Source organism: Stenella coeruleoalba (assembly GCF_951394435.1).
Source record: "Stenella coeruleoalba genome assembly, chromosome: 8".
NCBI classification, from domain to species: Eukaryota; Metazoa; Chordata; class Mammalia; order Artiodactyla; family Delphinidae; genus Stenella; species Stenella coeruleoalba.
This window is the reverse complement of record NC_137154.1, coordinates 59,191,287-59,210,583: the sequence shown is the minus strand read 5'-3', so window position 1 is coordinate 59,210,583 and position 19,297 is coordinate 59,191,287. Positions and strand designations below refer to the sequence as shown.

The 19,297-nt window shown below is 34.1% G+C and overlaps 1 protein-coding gene across 6 annotated transcripts in view; it reads left to right on the top strand.

Annotated features, from left to right (window-relative positions):
• The window catches only part of LOC307190962 (uncharacterized protein), a 445,225-nt gene that overhangs the window by 343,793 nt on the left and 82,135 nt on the right, over positions 1-19,297 (top strand). For 4 of the 6 annotated variants that reach the window (XR_013829564.1, XR_013829565.1, XR_013829567.1 and 1 more), the window contains exon 5: positions 2,641-2,719. The exons of 1 other annotated variant lie outside the window; for it this stretch is intronic. Coding sequence is in view for 2 of the 5 variants with exons in the window: in XM_079930478.1 (XP_079786604.1) it covers positions 2,641-2,719 (79 nt within the window). In the remaining 3 variants the exon portion in view is untranslated. Of the gene's footprint in view, positions 1-2,640; positions 2,720-17,678; positions 18,961-19,297 lie in introns of those variants that run through there. One more of the 6 variants, XM_079930479.1, reaches the window with a different exon arrangement.

Genomic DNA, 19,297 nt, shown 5'->3' with positions numbered 1-19,297 from the left:
TTGTAGGAAGAGGTTATCACTTTCAATAAAATGCCACTGGAATTTAGATAGAGATTACATTGAATCTACATATATATTTGGAGACAAGTACATATGAAAATTTGTACTCCACATATAGTATTTTGCTCCAGTTTTTAATGCCCCTTTAATTTTGTAATCCATATTTTGAATTATTAAATGTGCAGGTATTTCACTTCCTTTGTTAGATATATCAGGTATTTTTATTCTATATCAATGATAATTTGACTTTTGGATTTTTCATTGTAGCATTTAGAATGAAATCAATTTTCTTGGGTATTGATTGTATATTCTGTGACCTTACTAAGCTTGCTTATTTGTTTTAGTAGGATTTTGAATTTTGGTAGATCCCCTAGGATTTTTTGCATATGAGATTATTTCAGCAGTGAATGAAGGCATTTTACTTATCCCTTTCCAATCTTAGTGTTTTTGATTGGCTTTTTGCAGTGACTAGACCCTCTGGAAAAATGTTTAATTGAAATGGTAAAAACAGACATCCTTGCCCTGTTCCTGATCTTAGAGAGAAAACAATCAGTCAATTACTATCAAGTATGAAAGTAGCTGTAGGTTCTTGACCTTTTCAAAAACTCAGTTTTTGCTTTCATTAATTTTCTCTAATGTTTTTCTGGTTTATATTTTATTAATATCCCCTGTTGTTATTATTATGTCTAATAATAATTTCTAAATTATTTTTAATAGTAATTTCCACTCATTATATTTCCACCCTTATTATTTCTTTCTTTCAACTTACTTTGAGATTGATTTGCTCTATTTTTCTAGCTTCTTGAAGTAAAAGTCTAGAATACTGATTTAGATCTTTATTCTTTTCTAATATTGGTTTAAATCTATACATTTCCCTCTAAGCCTTGCTTAAAGCTTTAGCTGCATCCTACACATTCTGAATGTTGTGGTTTTTTTAATTTAGTTCAGTTTTATTTTTTAAAAACTTTCCTTGTGATATCTTCTTGAACTCTTGCATTATTTAGAAGCATGTTGTTCAATTTCCAAATATTTGGGAATTTCCTGCATTTCTTTCTGTCATTGATTTCTATGTCAATTCTATTGTAGTTTGAGAACGTTTTTATTCTTTTCTGATTTTAATCTTTTTAAAGGTACTGAGAATATAACTTAACATATGGTTTATTCTGGAGAATAGTACATGTGTGCTTAGAAATAATGTGTATTCTGCTATTGTTGGGTATAGTGTTATATATAAACATTTTTCAGGTAAAGTTAGCTGTTTTTATTTTTTTCCTGTTTGTTTTATTTCCAATCTTCTCTGTTCTTTCTGATCTGTATATTCTTTTTCTATCAGTTAGTAAGAAAGGAGTATTAAATCTCCAGTTATAATGAGCAAATTGTCTATTTTTCCTTTAAATTCAGTTAGTTTTTGTTTTGTGTATTTTGAGCCCTGTTGTTGGGTGCATACTTATTTATATTTGTTGTATCTTCCTGGTATATTTACCTTTCATCATTATGAAACATTCTTGTCTTTAGTAAAATTTCCTGTCTTAAAATCTTTTATATTTATATAGCTACTCCAGCTCTCTTTTGATTGCTGCTTTTGTGATGTATCTTTTTTATCATCATATTTTCAATCTACTGTGTCTTTAATCCTGAAGGTTGTCTCATAGTCAAGTGTGTTTTGTTTAGAGTGTTGTGACTTCCTTGTTCTATCTAAAAATGTCTACCTTTTACCCATATATAACATAATAACTGTTATGTTTGGACTTACACCTTCCTTTTGCTCTGTTTTCCATATATCTCATATATATATTTTTTTTGAAGAGGTGGGTTTCTTGGTCTTCTTTTTGCCTTTTTTGTCTTAAATCAGTATTTTTAATATGGCATTTTAATTTTTCTGTTGAATTTTTAACTATCTTATGAAATATATAATCATTGATATAGGTATTAAAATATGCATATTATAACTTTTCACATTCTACTTCAATACTGGCTTGATTCTGATAAAAATATAGCTACATTGCTCACATAAGCTCTATTTGCATTTTTCCCTTTGTACTGCTTCACATATATTTCATCTATATGTTATAAACCTAAGTATAGAATTTTATAATTATATTTTTAAAGGAATTTAAGAAATGAGAAAAGTATCTACATGTATTTTATATTTATCATTTCCACTGTTCTCTGTTCTAATTATTATAGTATTGTTAGTGGATTGGTTGACAGTGTTTCCCACCCAGCATTTTGTATGCCATTCTGCTGTCTCTGGCTTCCATTATTTTGATGAGAATTCTGCCATTAATTATATTGTTATTCATGTTTTATACAATAAATCATTTTCTTTTTGCTATTTTCAAGATTTTTCTCTTCATCTTTCTTTTTCCAGCCTTTTGATTATGATAATTTTAAGTGTAAATCTGTTTGTAATTATCTTAGTTTGGCATTTGTTGAGCTTTTTGGATGTATAGATTAATATTTTAAATCACGTTTGGGAATGTTTTGGCCACAATACTTCAGATGTTTACTTTGAACTTTTTTCTTCTTCCTTTTCTATTGGTATGTGATTACATATTTATTGGTATACTTGACATTGCCTCACAGATCCCTGAGGCTATGTTCATTTTTATTCAATATATTTTTCTTCCTGTTCTTTAGACTGGATAATATACTGGACTATCTTCAAGTTGATTGATATTTTCTCCTGCTATATGAAATCTTCTTTTGAGCTCATTTGGTGAGTTTTTATATTGGTGTTTATACTTTTTAACATAAAATTTTTATTTGATACTTTTTTATAATTTCTCCATTGACATTAATATTTTATCGAGTCCTTGTCATATTTCCTTTAGTTCTTTGAACCTATTAGAATAGCTATTTTGAAATCATTGTCTGCTGAATCCAACCTCTTGGCCCACTGACAAATTTATTGGCTACATTTTTCCCTGGGTATAGATTACATTTTCCTTTTTCTTTTTAACTTCAGTTTTGTTTTTTGTATGTTTCATAATTTTTTAAATTAAATATTGGACACCGATAAGATGTATTGTAGTAAATCTAGATTCTGTTTTATTTTTATAAGTTGTTTTTTTTGTTGTTGTTTTGTTATTCAGTCCTCTCTGTACTTATACTGAAGAATCGACTGTGGCTGCTGATGTTTATACAGAATTGTTATTTTTTAGCCTTACTTCCAAGGGATCACCCTGGTGTCTATATAACTTAACAGTAAGCCAAGTAAGGTGCTTTCAAACATCTCAAAAATTCAAAGATTTTAAGGCTTCTGCCCTCTGCCAAATGATCTGTGTTGATTGGAAAACATATTAAAAGTTGCAGTCAGTTTCTAAGTTTCTCCCTTAGCTTTTACTTCTCAATGAACTCTTTCTGGGTGTCTCTGAAATACACTTTGTTTCCCAGTCAGCCAGTATTTATGGAGAGCTTCAGCAACCCTTTTATGGCTCTTTAATTTCCTGAATCTCTCTTAAATTTCTGGTTTATCTGTTGCTTGTCCCAACAAAACCTGCAACATCAGGATAGCAATGCTTGGGGTTTGTTTGTTTTCTATGGAATTAATTGGTTTTAGAGCAAAGCAAGGGTTTCACCCCCTCTTGCTTCCCCAAATCAAGTCTGCTCCCACCAGCAACAAAGTTACTGGTTTTTGTGTCCAGACTCATGTGGTAAAAATGCAATTCTCATCAACTGAATCCAGTGCAGGGTTGGAGAGTTAGGGAGTGGGGAGAAAGAATAAGGATAGGAGTAGCTCCAGGCAAAATTATCATTAACTTCCACTCACCTGTAGCTCTAGTAATTTATCAAGAATAAATGCTTTTCAATCTTTTTCTGCCTTTGATTTATTTACAGTGTCCTGTTGTAGTTTATACTTAGTTAATGATATCATTGTCAAAATACTCATCCAAGATCAAAACTTGTGAATTAATTTTGACTTTTTCCTCACATTTTTCATATTAAATTTGTTGCCAAATTCTGTTAATTCTTCTGCCATTGTTTCTCTTATATACATAACCCTTTTTTCTCTACATTCTCACTATTGCTCCATTAATTTAGACTTCCATCTCTCCCCTTGATTACTGCAATGGTTTTCTAATTGGTCTTCAAAATTCTCCATCTCTAACCTTTACTTTATGCACTGGGAAATTTGAAGACCAAATTCCTAAGCGTAACTTTTCATTCTCCGTATTTGACCAAAGCCTAACTTTGTATCCTTGTCCCACATTTTATGCTATGCTAACAACTTCAACAATCAGACTGAAGTATTTGCTGCAGATATTTTCCCCTTCACCTGACAGGACCCTGCTCTTTCTTCTTCCTGTAACCTTCACAACATGGACAATTGGAAACAGTCATTATCTCCTCTGAGTGTCCAACAAACTCATATTTGCTTTTCTTAAAGCAAATATGAGTTTCATTTTTGTTTCATTTTTGTATTTTACATATTTTGCATTATATATACTGACAGTCTGCCTCCCACTTGGTGACAGATATCTTGTAGCCATCTTTATACAATTAATGATGTCTAGGCACTTAAAAGGCATATGTCTTTGTAAGATAAGAAAAGGCCATATTTTAGAGAAATAAGAAAAATTATACTGTCATGCATACTGAAGGAAAAAAGAATGGCTTTATATATTTTAAAAATAACTACCATCTGTCAGTTCTCAGGGGAACAATTCAACCTATTGGATATCTCCTTGACTTGTTTAATAATTTATTAAAGTAGCTATTTTGTGTTGTTTAATCCTATTTCCAAAATACGTGTATTCATAAAGGCTTATTTTAGATCTCTGTCACAGACTATGCACGTTTTCAGGACTTTTGAAAGGTATGTGCCTAGGAAATATATATATTTAATAAAATATATATTTAATAAAAATCTTTCGACATTTTGGAATTGCCTTATGGAACTATTAAGTTGAATAATAAAGGATCATATTTTTATGTTTATGTTGAATACAAAATATTATTTTTTCACCTAAAGACTAAGATGGTTTATATAATTAACCTATTAATATTCTGAGAGTCTCCAAATGCACATTGTAATGCAAGATTTAATAAGCTTATATGTTCTTGTTTTTCTTCATATGGAACTGGAATTTAGAATACTTTTGAAAATAAGTTGCAGATATTGGCTCCAACTTCATCAAGTGTATCATTAAAACCACATCTATTTTGTGAATGACAGTCTTTTGAGAGGAAACACTGAATCAAACTTGCTAATTCAATAAAAAGCTTGCTTTCCTTTAAGAGGTTATGATAGATACAGGAAAAAATGAGATAATTAATTCTTCTTGCATTAGTGCCATTTGTTAGACAGACATCTCTGAAGAATGTGGAATTTTGTTTCAATTTGTTTCCTCTTTATCATTAGTTTTCAAAAGTTCTTCCTGATCCAGAATAGCCCTTTACTGAATTACAAATGACTGCCATGAGCAATAGAAAATTTTTATTCAGAAGGCTTAGGAAAAATCAAAACCTGCCATGATAAAATTTATAAGTTGTTAGGCTTTTTACATAGCTGTAAAAGTTGTCATTTATAAAAAAAAAAAATCCTATGAAATATATCTGGATACAAGGGCCAACTGTGGTGCCTCTCAGGCCATATGATAGTACTATGAGATTTTGTCACAGGAGCCAACTCGGCATAGCCAGCTTTCTTACTGAGGTCTTCTATGCATTATTACTGCTAATGGTAGAAAAGACAGCATTTTCAGCCATCTGAGCTCAAAGCTTAGATGGTAAAACCAGAATTATGCATTCTTTAATCTTCTCTCTCTAATAAACTCCTTGGTGTAAGAGTTAATTCTCACCCTACCCCCAGTGCAGCACTGCTAAATATTACTTTTTCCAAGGTTTTAATGCCTTCTCACTCAAATCTCATGTATTACTCGTACTTATTCTGAGGGGACAGTGTAAGAGGGGATATTTACAATATTTATTAACTGAAAGTGTTTATTATAAATCTAGAATGTATAAAGTGCTTTTATAGACATGGAGGTATGATAGTAAAATAGGCAAAAATCTCTGTCTTCACAGGTTTAAGACAACTCGTATTTTTCTATTTCTCTTTTCAGTCCTATCAGATTTTGCCTCAGGTATTTTGACACTCTATTATTAGATGCATACAACACATTTAGGATAATTTGGTCTTTTTGGAAAATGGACTCCTTTATCATTGTGTAATGTCCCTTTTTATTCCTGATAATTTTCCTTGTTCTGAATTCTGCTTTGTGCTAAATTAATATTGCTACTCCAGCTTTCTTTTGATTAGTGTTAGCATTTCTTCATGCCTTTACTTTAACCTATCAGAAATTTTATATTTAAAGTGAGTTTCTTATGGATGAAATATAATTGATATTGTCCCATAGTTCTTGGATGTTAATTTATAAAAGTTCTCTTTTCTATTTGCATATTAGTTTGAGAAGTTTCTGTTGACCTGTCTTCAAGCTCACTGATTTTTTTCCTTGGCCGTGTCCAGTCTACTGATGAACCTGTCAAAAACATTCTTCACTTTTGCCAGCCGTTTTTTTTCCCCTTAGAAATTGCATCTCTTTGCTTATATTATCCATCTGTTCTTTCATACATATAGTTTAATTTTTCCATTAGAGTCCTTAACTTATTCAATCATAGTTATTTAAAAATTCTTTGATAATTCCAACGTCTGTCTCGTATCTAAGTCATCTTCCAATACATGTTTTGTCTTTTCTGACTTTGTTTTTTCTGTCCTTTTCACTTGCCTTGAAATTTTTGTTGACAGGCAGACATGTTGAATTGTCTAATAGGAATTGAGGTAAATAGGCTTCACTGTGAGGATTTTGTTAATCTGGTTAGGAGTTGGACTGTGTTTGTTGCACCTAAAGTACCAGAGTCTTCAAATTCCTTTAGTGTCTGTTTTTGTTTCCCCTCTTGGCTTTGGGACTTTTTTTACATGCTGCTCCCCAGAAAGCTGTGTCTTTCACCTCTTTAAGCTGTAACCCATTATTTTTGAAGGGCTTGTTGGTGTATTGGTAGGGATGGAGGGAGGGGAGAACATTCTGTAATGTTCTGATTAACTCTTAAGTTTTTAATGGACCTGTGTCTTGGAGTCTTGGCTTTCACAAGGGTTTCTATCATTCCTGCAGTGGTTCAGCTTTTTCCCTTCCCCCTAACACCTTCCCTAGCTTCTGAATTTCCAATCTATCTTTTTTGAAACAAAGACATACCTTCTGATGAGGCTGTCTTTCTAGGGAAAACAATGTGATATAACACTAGGGACAAGGAGATGGAAATATTTTGATATATGATGTTAAAGGACAAGCTTTTTCATTACCAAACAAATTCGTTTTAAATAAATAATTTTGTATCTAGACAGCTGACAGTCTCACCTGTAATGCCCCTCTACCAAAGCCTCTCCTATTTGGATTAAACATTTATTTACATAAAGGAATCATTTGGCTTCATTTTGTCTCTCCCATTATCGTTCTTCTCTAATTTATAAAACATGCTTCCATTACTTATACGGGAGTTAGGTGTTAGGAGAACCTTGATGAGAGGAGAAGCCTCCAGAATATTAAGAACCAACAGAAAGACCTTCCAGTGAATCCTGAAAACAGTGCTTGTTGGACCGATGATGGGCCCTGATGATTCTACTGCAGGAATTTTATCCCCTGCTCTGAGACTAAGGAAACTGTTGCTTTACCTCCAAGATAGACAGTAGTGTGGTATTTAAGCTGGCAAGCGTCTCAGATTATACTGTCTAAATCTCGTCATTTTATAGATAAGGAAACTGAGGTTTAAAGAGGCTAAGTGACTGGCGTAACTAAAGATGAGAACTAGAGCAACAATTAAATCTCCTGGATAAATGATCAAATATTTTCTGGGTATTGGGCATTGAACTAGGCACTAGGGTTTACAGAATTCAGTACGAAACTGAGGTTTGTCCCTTGAAGCGCAAGTTCTTGGGGGAGGAAAAATATAAATAGATGTTTACAATGCACTATGTGATGTATACTTTAAAATCATAGAGGCAGAAAGACAAATTAGAAGCTTAATTCTACTTCTTATTAGCTCTGCCACTGTATGATCGTGGCAAGTCACTTAGCCTCTGATACTAATTTTCTTGTCTGTTAAATGAGGGTAGTATTACTCATCTTAGATTTGTTATGCTACTCAATGCAGTAATTCAGTTAAAAGTTCTTTAAAAACTGAAAAGTTTAATAAAATGTAAATGATTATTATTCCTATTCTTGTACTTATTAATCAAACTGCAAACACACAATCATAACTATACTGCTTAATCTGGGTCCTACCGAATGTAGGAGCAGGTAGATATAAAAAGTGATGCTACACAATTTTCATATTTTTCTTTGGATGGTTCTATTAGAAGATTAATTGATAAAATTCAATCACAGTTAAAAGGGATCTTCTGCAAAATTTCTTCTTTCTTGTTAAATAAATTAACACAGAAATAGCTAATTCTCCTTTATTGAAAAATCAGCCTTTCATGCTCATATTAATTAAATCTCATCATATTTCTGTGTGCTTTCTAAAGAATGATTTTTAACAATTAGTAGTTTTTTAATAATAAAAATTCTTTTAAGGATAAGTGAATGTATCAAATCATGTGGCAGCCTAATAAATCTACATAATCTCTCCAAGGCAGGATTTAGATGTACCCATGGTGACAAGAGAGGTTCTGTTGTAAATTGACTTCAGGAAATTATGAAATATAGCAAAATAGGAGCCTATCAAAGTGTAAGAGGAAAAAAGAGACCATGGGACAGATACAGGGAATAGTTAAGGAAACAATGTGTTTACTTCAGAGTATGTCATGATTTACAGTAATGGCTTTTATTTTGTGCCCATTATACAGCTATATTATATAATAATAGGCTCATTGTTCTCAAATATGATCTGCAGATGTGTTATGGAGCAAGAACTTTCATTCAGAAGGGCAAGAGCAAGCATCTGTTTCATCCAAGGATTTCCATAGACTATCTCATCTGAGTTTAGAAAATAGGAATTACCATCTCAGTTTACAGACGAGAAAACTAAGCCTTAGAGGGATTTTAGATAGTTGCTCGTGGTCACATTGCTTCTAAGTAGCTCTGGGATTCAAATTCAAATTTATCCAAAGCTAGAGTCTTCTACTACCCACATTACTTTCCTTATGATAAACAATATGATAAACCTAGTTGTAAGAATAGATGTTTCATTTAATTAGTGCTATAATTGGTGGTGTTTATGATTAAGATCAGTATTTCCAAGGATGACTATGTTCTTTCCAATGAAGAGCTTGGTCACTTCTTGGCAAGTGTTATTATTTTTCAGCTAACACAATTTAATACAACTAACATTTTTATGAAAAGCAGTATTCTAACTGATATAGACAAGATGATCTTTCAGAGATAAATGAGACATTTTAAGAACTTCAATATATTATTTTTATTAAAATAACAAAATATTTTCTCATGATAAAAAAATTTCCCTTGATTTCTAGAAAAATCAAGGAATTCTACCAGCCTTCATTCTATATACTGTGGCTTTATGAAGAGACCAATTCATGACATCAACACAAATATCTGGACTTACAGTAGGACACATCTTTCTAGCCAATCTCAGGATTCCCACCCATTCATAAAAAAGCTTTGATATATTATAAGAAAAATCATTAAACTCAGAATCAGAATTCCAGGTGCTAGGTCCAGCTCTGTCACTTCCATTTTTCTTGCAAAAAAAAGAGTTTTTTTTTCCTCTTTCTGAACCTCACTGTCCTCATATGAAAACTGAGGGACCAAGATGCCATTATTTCTGAAGTGTTTTTTGGCTCTGATATCTTAAGAGTAACAAAAAACAAACAAAAATAAAAACCCACAAAACTTCTGTGAAGATAGTAAGGTGGGTAAATTCATGCCCAAACTAAGCTTTTTCCTATGGCATGCTTAGGCATATTAAAAAATGAGATACATGATATAAAACAAGAACAAAACAGAGCAACAGTAAAAACAAAATCTTCTAAACCGATCAGATTTAGAATTCAGGGTAGATTGGAGGACTTTATAATGTATAATTAGACCAAAGGTTGCAAGTATGCAAATATTGTTATGTCTATATTAATAGCTAGTTATGTTACCAAACCAAACTTGGGTCTGCTTACCCACAGGCAGGAAAGCTAACCTACCAACAGCAGGTTGTGGTGAAGGAAAGTGCAGTGTTTATTGCAGGGTGCCAAGCAAGGAGTCTAGGCAGCTAGCGCTTAAAAGACGCAAACTCCCCAGTGGCTTTCAGGAAAGGGTTTATAAAGACAGGTGAGGCAGAGGGTTGTGGGGGGTGTGAGCAGCTCACAGACATTCTTCTGATTGGTTGGTGGTGAGGTAATCCAGAGTCAACATCATCAACCTTCTGACTCCAACCAGTCTGTGGTCTACATTCCTGTGGTCAGCATACAGTTAACTTCTTACACCTGGTAGGGATTTTAGTATCTGCAAACAGCTCAAAGGACATGGCTCAGAATATTATCTGTAGCCCTTGAGGAGGAACTAAAGGTTCTTGACTTTGTTTAATGGCCAAACTATTATTATTTTGTCTTGATTGTTTTCTTTTGTTTCCGCATTTTCTCACTTCTTTGGTTACATTTATTCTTTGGAACTCAGGGAAGGCCTAGAAGGCTAAAGTTTTTCTAAAACAAGAGTCAGGTAGAGACCATGTAGGTGGGTGATCTGTCCTGGGAAGGCACCATGGGGTCCTGCTCTGTTAGAGTTACACTTACACTTTCCAATGTGTGTGTGTATGTGTGTACACTTTGACTAACTTGTCAGGAAAACAGCTGTGTTCCTAATTAATTAAAAAGGAGGAAAGACTAGCAAAACTTAGTTCTTTCATATGTAGCACAATATCATTTAGTCTCAACTAAGTTGAGTCCTCACCTTAGTGTGGTTTACTTATTTTCACTGTTTTTAGATATCTTACATAGTTAAGGGCTTTTTTGTGGCAAATGATTGTAATAAGACTTGTCCCTTATAATCTGGCACTTAACAGACACGGCATTGGATCATCACCTGGGAAATTATGTAAATACTAGAAGAAGGAAGGCTGGGAGGGATGAGGGGATGAAGGAAGGAAGAAAAAACCCCAAATATACAGGAACAGAAGATAGAAGGGTTCAGAAAAAGGAGAAAAACTAAGAAAGGTTGGAAGGAGAAAGGAGAGACCAAAAAAAAGAAGGGAAAGAAGGAGAATGAAGAAAGGAGAAAGAAGCATTATTTGGCAGAAAAATATAAGTCTAATCCAAAAGCAAAAATGTCAATACCTAGAAATCTATACATCCCAGCCAAATGCCTATTTCTACCAAGTTCCTGTGAATAAAGGACACTACAGGCTAAAGGGGTTAATATCCAAAATATATAAAGAGCTTCTACAACTCAATAGCATAAAAACACAAATAACCCAGTTAAAAAATGGACAATGAACTTGAGTAGAACTTTCTCCAAAGAAAACATACCTACAGAGAAAATATTGCTTTGAAAAAGTTAATTTTCTCCTCCAATTCTCACAGAGAAGCATACTCAGAGAAAACATAGGAAATCTTTAAAATTTTGTCTTAATTTGGTTACTAACCCAGCCATTCCAACTATCAAGGCTGGGGTCCACTATCTGAGACCTTTACATTTATCCAGAAATTTGTCCCATCAAAGAAAGTTGTGATATGTGCGATTAAATATCTAATATCTTGGAAGCAAAATCCCCCACTCATAAAAGTTTGCTTTCTTTCTCTAAAGAGACTCTTCTGAAACAATTCTGTATTCTTTCAATCAGATATATAACATGCATAGGGAGAAAGGCCAATTTTCCCATTATATTTTAGGTGATTTTTTAAAAAATCATTGACACGAGATTGATATAGGTAAAGGTAAAAACAAAACGAACAGACAAAAAGCTTTCTTCCAAAGTTCATGCAATAATTTATCCATTGAAATGTAGTACTCTTAGCTTCTGGTGTTGGGCAAATAACTAAGTAGAATAAGTCTGCAACAGCTTATCTAATGTCACACAGATCATGACTAAAACTCTGCACAAAACATAAAAGCCCGAAGACTGTGAGAAATTAACAATATCAGCCAGATTGAGAAGGGATGCTAAATCTTGAAGAATGGCATATTATAGGAGTAAGTTTCCTTATTTAAAAAAAATTGCTTGTCTCCTGTCTTTGGCAAGAGGATGGCCCAAGCATAGAAATGCATTGCAGCAAGAAGGTCAGCAAATACCCCTAGAGAAATTCTGCCTTTCTGGGTAGGGTATCTAGGAAAAGGGGACCCTAAGCCAGATTGTAAAGAAAATCCCATTATTACTGTTTAATTTTCTTTCTTTCTGCCTTTTTTTGGGTCTTCTTTAGCTCTGTCCATGAAAAAGGGGAAAAAGGTACTCTGTGGTACAAATCATGGAGAAACTCTATTTTTTATTCATCAGTTGAGAAAGTGGGGTCCTTGGTTCAGAGAGAATGAGGGGGAAATACTGGAGGTGAGAAGGCGTAAGAAATGGATCCCCTAATCTTTTGCATGAGCCAACACAAGCTCAGGCTCACACATGAAGCAGGCCCAAAGAAGCATAGCAACAACTTTGAGAACTGAAATACGATATAAACCACTGCTCAAGCCCCAGATTATACCTTGAGAGGGATATAAGTGGGATAGACCCAAAGCAGCATAGCAAAAGCTTGGAAGGCCAAACTGCCATTGGAATCACTTCCACAGAAAGTTGATGGAACTTGTATGAACCTAACTGAGTTGATTGCCTGATACACCCAAAAATTCAACACTTAACATAGAATTTTAATAGGGCTCAAAGTTTCATAGCATACTATTCAAAATGTTCAGGTTACAATTAAGAATTCCTCCACATAGAAAGAACCAGGAAAATCTAACCAATTCTCAGGGGGAAAGGGAATCAACAAATGCCAATCAAGAAAGTATACAAGTGATGGACTTATCAAGCAAAGATGTTAAAGCAGATATTTTTAGCATCCTTATGAGGTAAAGGAAAGCACTATTGAAATGAATGCAAACATAGATGTTATCAGCAAAAACCCAGAAACTATAAAATAAATCAAATAGAAATTTTAGAACTGAAATAGAAAATATCTGAAATGAAGCATTTACTTCTCAACTCAATAACAGAATGGAGATGAAAAGGAAAGAGCTTGAAGAGAGGTCAATAGAAATTATCCAATTTGAAAAACAAAGAGTAAAAAGATAGAATTTGAAGAGCCTCCACAGCCTATGAGACAATATCAAAGTATCTAAAATTTGTTATTGAAATTCCAGAAGGAGAAGAGAAAAATATAGTGAAGAAACAAATATTTGAAGAAATAGTTGCTAAAGTTGTTTCAAATTTGTTGAAGTACATGAATTTACAGGCTTAAAAATTTCGTCAAAACTAAAACAGGTAAAATCAAGGAAAATCATGCAAGGACAAACAACTATAATCAAACTGCTGAAAACCAAAGAAAAGAAACAAACTCTTGAAAGCAACCAGAGAAAAGTGATCATTACATATAGAAAAACAAATTGAATGACTGCAGATTTCTAAGAATCCATAAAGGCCATAAAACATTGGAACATTATTTTTCATGTGCCCAAAGAGAAGAACTATCAACACACAATTCTATATCAAGAAAAAATATTCTTCAGAAGTGGTGGAAAAATAAAGATATTCTCAGATTAAGAAAAAAATAATAGATTTCATCACCAATAGACTAATATAGAAAGAAATGGTAACTTATGTTCTTTAGACTAGAGAAAAATATCAAAAAGAAACTTGGAGTTGGAGAAAGAACAACAAATGGTAAATATCTAAGTAAATATAAGAGATTTTTTTCCCCTCCATTTATATTTTTAAAAATAAGTATCACTGTTTAAAGCAAAAAACATGTAATATTGTTTTGTGGGGCTTTTAATAAATGTAAATGTAATATTTATGACAATTGCAACCTAAAGTTGGAAGGAATACAGACATGTATATTTGTAAAACTTCTCTATTTTACTTGGAATGGTAGAATATTAACTCTAAGTAGACTGTGAAAGATTAGATATGTATATTTTAATCCCAGGAGCGGGTACTATAAATAACACAAAAAGATATAGCCAAAAAAGTCAACAGATAAAATGAAATTCTAAAATATTATTCACTTAATCCAAAAAGCAAAGGGGGAGCAGAGAAATAAGAAACTGACTAGAAAAGCAGAAAATAAATTAAAAAATGGTCAACCTAAATCTGAACATATTAATTATTATTGAATACATTAAGTGGAAATGGTCTAGGTTTCAAATTCCTAGTAAGACGTTTTAAGGACACTCTACCCTGTCTCTCCCATTGAATGTGATTATAAATCCTGAAAACATACATTGAGTAACTATTTGAGAAAACTGAAAAGTAAAGTGTAGCAAGCAGATAAGGGAAGACATGAATTTATAATACTACCAAACCAGCAGTGAGTTTACCACTTTTTCCTCTTCCACTTCCCCTGGTCAGAGCTCAATGCATTGGAAACCTAGATATTCAATGCATTGGACACTTTTCTGTGATCTGCAAGTACCAGAGCACAGAAAATGCTCCAAGAGATTTACTCTATTTCTGGTTTAATGAATGAACAAGGGAATACCTCATGCTCAGAGGCAGTTTGGAATCTATCCCATTTTTCTCTTTCTTATCTCTGTTCTCTTATTGTTCCATGGTAGTGATTGCAACTTGTGGCAATGGCAGACTGCAGGAGCTGAAACTCTGACAGAGGAAAAACTTTCCTTGATTGTGGTTTGGTGTTTGACATTAATTTAGGGAATTCTCTGTCATTATATTTCAAATATTTCTTCTGTTCCTTTCTCTCTATTGTACTCCTTCCCATTGCATGTATGTTACCACAGTCCTTGGATATTCTGTTCTTTTTTTCTTTCAGTCTTTATTCTATTTGCTTTTTGGTTTTCAAGGATTCTACTGATATATCCTCTAGCTTAGAGATCCTTTCTTCAGCCATGTCCAGTTTACTGATAAGCCCATCAAAAACATTCCTCATTTCTGTTACAGTGTTTTTTTATCTCTAACATTTCTTTTTGTTTTTTTCCTTAGGACTTCCATCTCTCTGCTTACATTGCCCATCTGTTCTTGCATGCTGTCTACATTATCCTTTAGAGTCTCTAGTATATTAATCACTGTTGTTTTAAATTCTTGTCTAATGATTCCAAGATCCCTGCCATGTCTGGTTCTCATGTTCTGTCTTCTCAAATTCCTTTTTTTTTTTTCTTTTTTGCCTTTTGTTATGCCTTGTGATTTTTTTTTTTTCTTGAAAGCCAGATATTTGTTCTGGGTAAAAGGAACTGCTGTAAGTAGTCCTTAAATAATGTGGTGGTGAGGTGGGGGGGTGGGGAGGGGAAGCAGTCTATAGTACTTTGATTAGGTCTCAGTTTTAGTGAGCCTACACCTCTGGAATTTTAAAATCACAAGTGTTTCTCAGTTTTTTTTTCTTCCTCTCTTTGATGGGACAGAGTGGCTAGAGTAGGCCAGGGTTCTATATTTGGATATTTCCTTGTCCTCGTCAGATAGGCTCTGATAATACCCAAGTAGGTTCGGTTTAGCTAATTAGTTTCTCCTGGAGGCAGACCTTATTAAGAAGATGAGAGTTCTCTGGTGTATTTCAAAATGATTCCTTTTCCCCTCCTCCTGCCAGAAGACTGAGGAGATTTTTCTCTGTTTTATAGCGTGGGCAACTGGCTAAATTCACGGAGGTAAATGTCATAGTATGCGGGGAATCCCCCTCTGATGAGGTCCCCCTGAAGGTTTACCCTCTCAGAGTTGTTTGCACTGAGCCTCCAGCAATTTGTCAGCTACAGTTCAGGTTTTCCTACCCTTTACTGCTTCCTAAGGCACTTTCTGCTCATGCATCTCTGCTCTGGTGAGTGACAATTCCCTTTATTCACCTTTCTGTCTCTCTTATCTTGGGAGCAGTCAGCTGCCCTGTGTCTTCCCCTCTCTTATAGATCTAAGAAGAATTGCTGACTTTTTTCAATCTGTTTAGCTTGTTGCTAGGGTGGAGTGGTGACTTCAAACCTCCTTTCATTCAAAACCAGAAACCAATAACCATCATTTCATTTTAAGAAGTGGACAAATGTGTTCTATTTGCCATGATTAATGAATACCCACATATCCAGGGACTCACAATTTTTCTCTTGATTTTCCATTTTAAACTTTAAAAACTTACATATGATGCCTAGTTGTTTGTGACCTGTCTAGTCCTGTCAATAAAATCTACAACAGGGATTCATTTCTTTATTTTTCCTGTCATAGGCTTCATTAAAGGAAAAAATATAAAATAATTCCAGTTAAATAACATTAACTTGAAAAAGCATGAAAATTCTTACATGTACATATTATTAGTTATTATTGTTTTCTTTTGATAAATAACAAGATTGGAGTACTGACATGCCACCCTGGCAACAAAATTCTAACAGCGGTTTCACTTGAAGTTAACCTTTTTTAGAAGCACGCCATTAATCAAATCCAGAAGAATTCTTTTTCAGGCCTAAAAAAAAAAAAAATGGAGTTTGACTGGATACATAAAAAGCAATTAATTACTATAGTTTTAGGAATAATTTTGCAAAAGAGTTAGGGGGTGGAATAAAGAAGCAAAGCCAGACTTACTTGATTGTAAACATGTGCATGTGAAGTGAACATCAGATTATGTATTGTATACAAAGATGTAAACATAGCATGGTTCTAGTTTTAATTCAACTCATTCCTCACTAAGGAATGGGTGAAATTCTCTAAGTGTGGCTAAGGCAATTGTAAAAATTGTTATTTTTTTTTAATGCTGCTTTCCCCAGTTTTGAGGCCCTAGCTAGAGTTCCTGTTCTTGAGCAGTAGTGGATTAAGTACACACTCCAACACCTCTCTTGTCAGGGCTGGGGCTCTCAGAATCAAGGAATGCTATGTACTAACCCTAATTGCCCCAGGACCAGGGGCCAGATAACTAAGGACAGTTTCCTATGTCCCTGAGCCTGAAATTATTCAAATTGGCCAGTCTACAGGGAGCCTGTGAAACCCCGCTAGCCCCACCCCATTTGCCATATATAAGCTGTGCCCTACAGCTCAGCATGCTGTTACCCTGGCTTCAGAGACTACTCCCTGTGTGGCCCTGCCTGGAAGCCTTCTCTTGTTTGGAGCTCTAAGTAACAAAGAGTTCTGCCTTTCATCTATCTGAGTGTCACTGTGTTGTGCCCCACCATCAAAACGATCTTTAAATCTTGTAAAAGAGAAATTCTCAGACTTTGTACTCTATCTACTTACTCATCTGCCAGCCAGGCTCAGCATTTCATCTGTGTTCATTGAAATATCTGCTTCTTTTTCTCATCATTGAGGACAAACTCTGTGATAAATATGCCAGTGTACAATATATAGTGTGAGCAAGGAGCTCCAGGTAAAGAGTAGTAGGAAATGGGGTGGAGAAATTTTGGAATGGGGAAAATGAAAAGGGACTCTATGTTATATTAATGTCCAGAAATGCATATTTTAAGTGAGACACTGTGTTTCATCACTGAATTCTCATAATTGCTCTGTTTACAAAGAAATAACAGGCCCAAAATGAAGTTACTTGTGCTAAACCCCACATCAGCGAAGCAAAATTTAATACCTAACCTAACTGAAGTTTCAACTTCTTCTAGGAATGTAAGCTTAAACAGTCAGTCTGGAATTTCCTGGTCAGCAGTAGTGAGGTAACCTGCCTGATAGACCCCTTCTATCCTCCAAAGAAGGATGAGGTAATACACTTTTTCCTTGTCCCTGTCTCCTTCCGTCTATAAAAACTTTCTATTTTGTATGGCTCCTCAGAACTCCTTTCTATTTGCTAGATGGGAGGCTTCCAGATTCATGAATTGCTGAAAAAGCCAATTTGATCCTCAAATTTACTCAGTTGAATTTTGTTTTAAACGACCTGTTAGGTAGATGTTCTTATTTAGCTTTTTTTTTTTTTTTAGATTAAGAAATTGAGGCATGGAAGTTTTAGGTAATATATTTAAGATCACAAAAATAAAAAGTACTGCAGCTGAGTTTTGAAACCACGTTGTTAGAGATCAGTCTACCACCTAATCCCAGGGATCATCATTAGCCAGTCACAAGCAGTTCTGGAGCCCAGAATTGCTGTGACCCATTTAAATTAGGCCCAGACATGTGACTCTAGCCAAGGTAATGCAAGCAGCTGGAGCATGTGTAACTTCACAGTAGAAACTTAAAGTTGTGCAGTTACTTGGGGCACACTCTTCCTACTTTAATAGTGATCTTGGATTAAGGTTAAAATTAAGCTTCTGTCGACTTTGTTCCTTGAGTGACTGTAATGGCTTATGTTGGGCAGGTAACAGGGATGAAAGATTAAATTTTGTTGCAATAAGTCTCTGAAATTGTGAAGTTGTTTGTTATTTCTACACAGCCTTGTCCACCTTGACTGACCAAACAACTCTGTAATATGTTTTTGTTACAATAAGAGAAGCTACTAGTAGAAATACCTTGGAAGTCTGGCAGGAGAAAAAGTAAAAGTGCCTCTCTGAGGAGCAAAAAGAAAGGGAGCACATAGAAATCTTGAGAAGATAAGCAATAAGAAGAAAGATAAGGCAGTTATCAATAAAATGAATTGTGTTCCACTCCAACCTACTAAAATTAGTAGAAATGCAGGGATCTGAAATCAAGTCAAGTGACTAGAGTGGGCAGCTGATGAGGCTTACCCTGTCCATAGATTTTAGAAGGTGGCTAACAGATTATAATTGTATGGGATAAATCTGAAATCATTGTGTGATAGGGGCTATATGTTTCATTCTGTGCAGGAAAACGATAAAGCATTAGGATTTACAGGTGGGGTTTATGAATGGGTATATGAATAAAGTTTACTCAAGGCTTTTAAATTTCTTTATGAAATTTAGACAACTAAACTAGTGTTTGGTATGTTTGTGTCCATATGGGTTTATTAAAGTTAACTAACATTTTAAAATGTTACCACAGAGAGGTTGCTTATCCTAAACTTCAGATATTCCCAGAAGTGCTAGTGAAGGAAGATTTGGATGTTGTGATTTGGCATTTCATGAAATCACCTGGAGAATTCATACAATGAATGCATTAAGTTTACCAAGTTTAACAAGAAAACTTACCTGAAAAGGATATTCACAGACAAATGTAGTATGCGTTTGAACATCACATTAGATTGATTTTGCAAGTTGATTGTTGAGAAATCCTTGGGAACAGTGTTACAAATGAATGCACTTTTGTCATTAAGATGGCCTCCTTAATGGGTGAC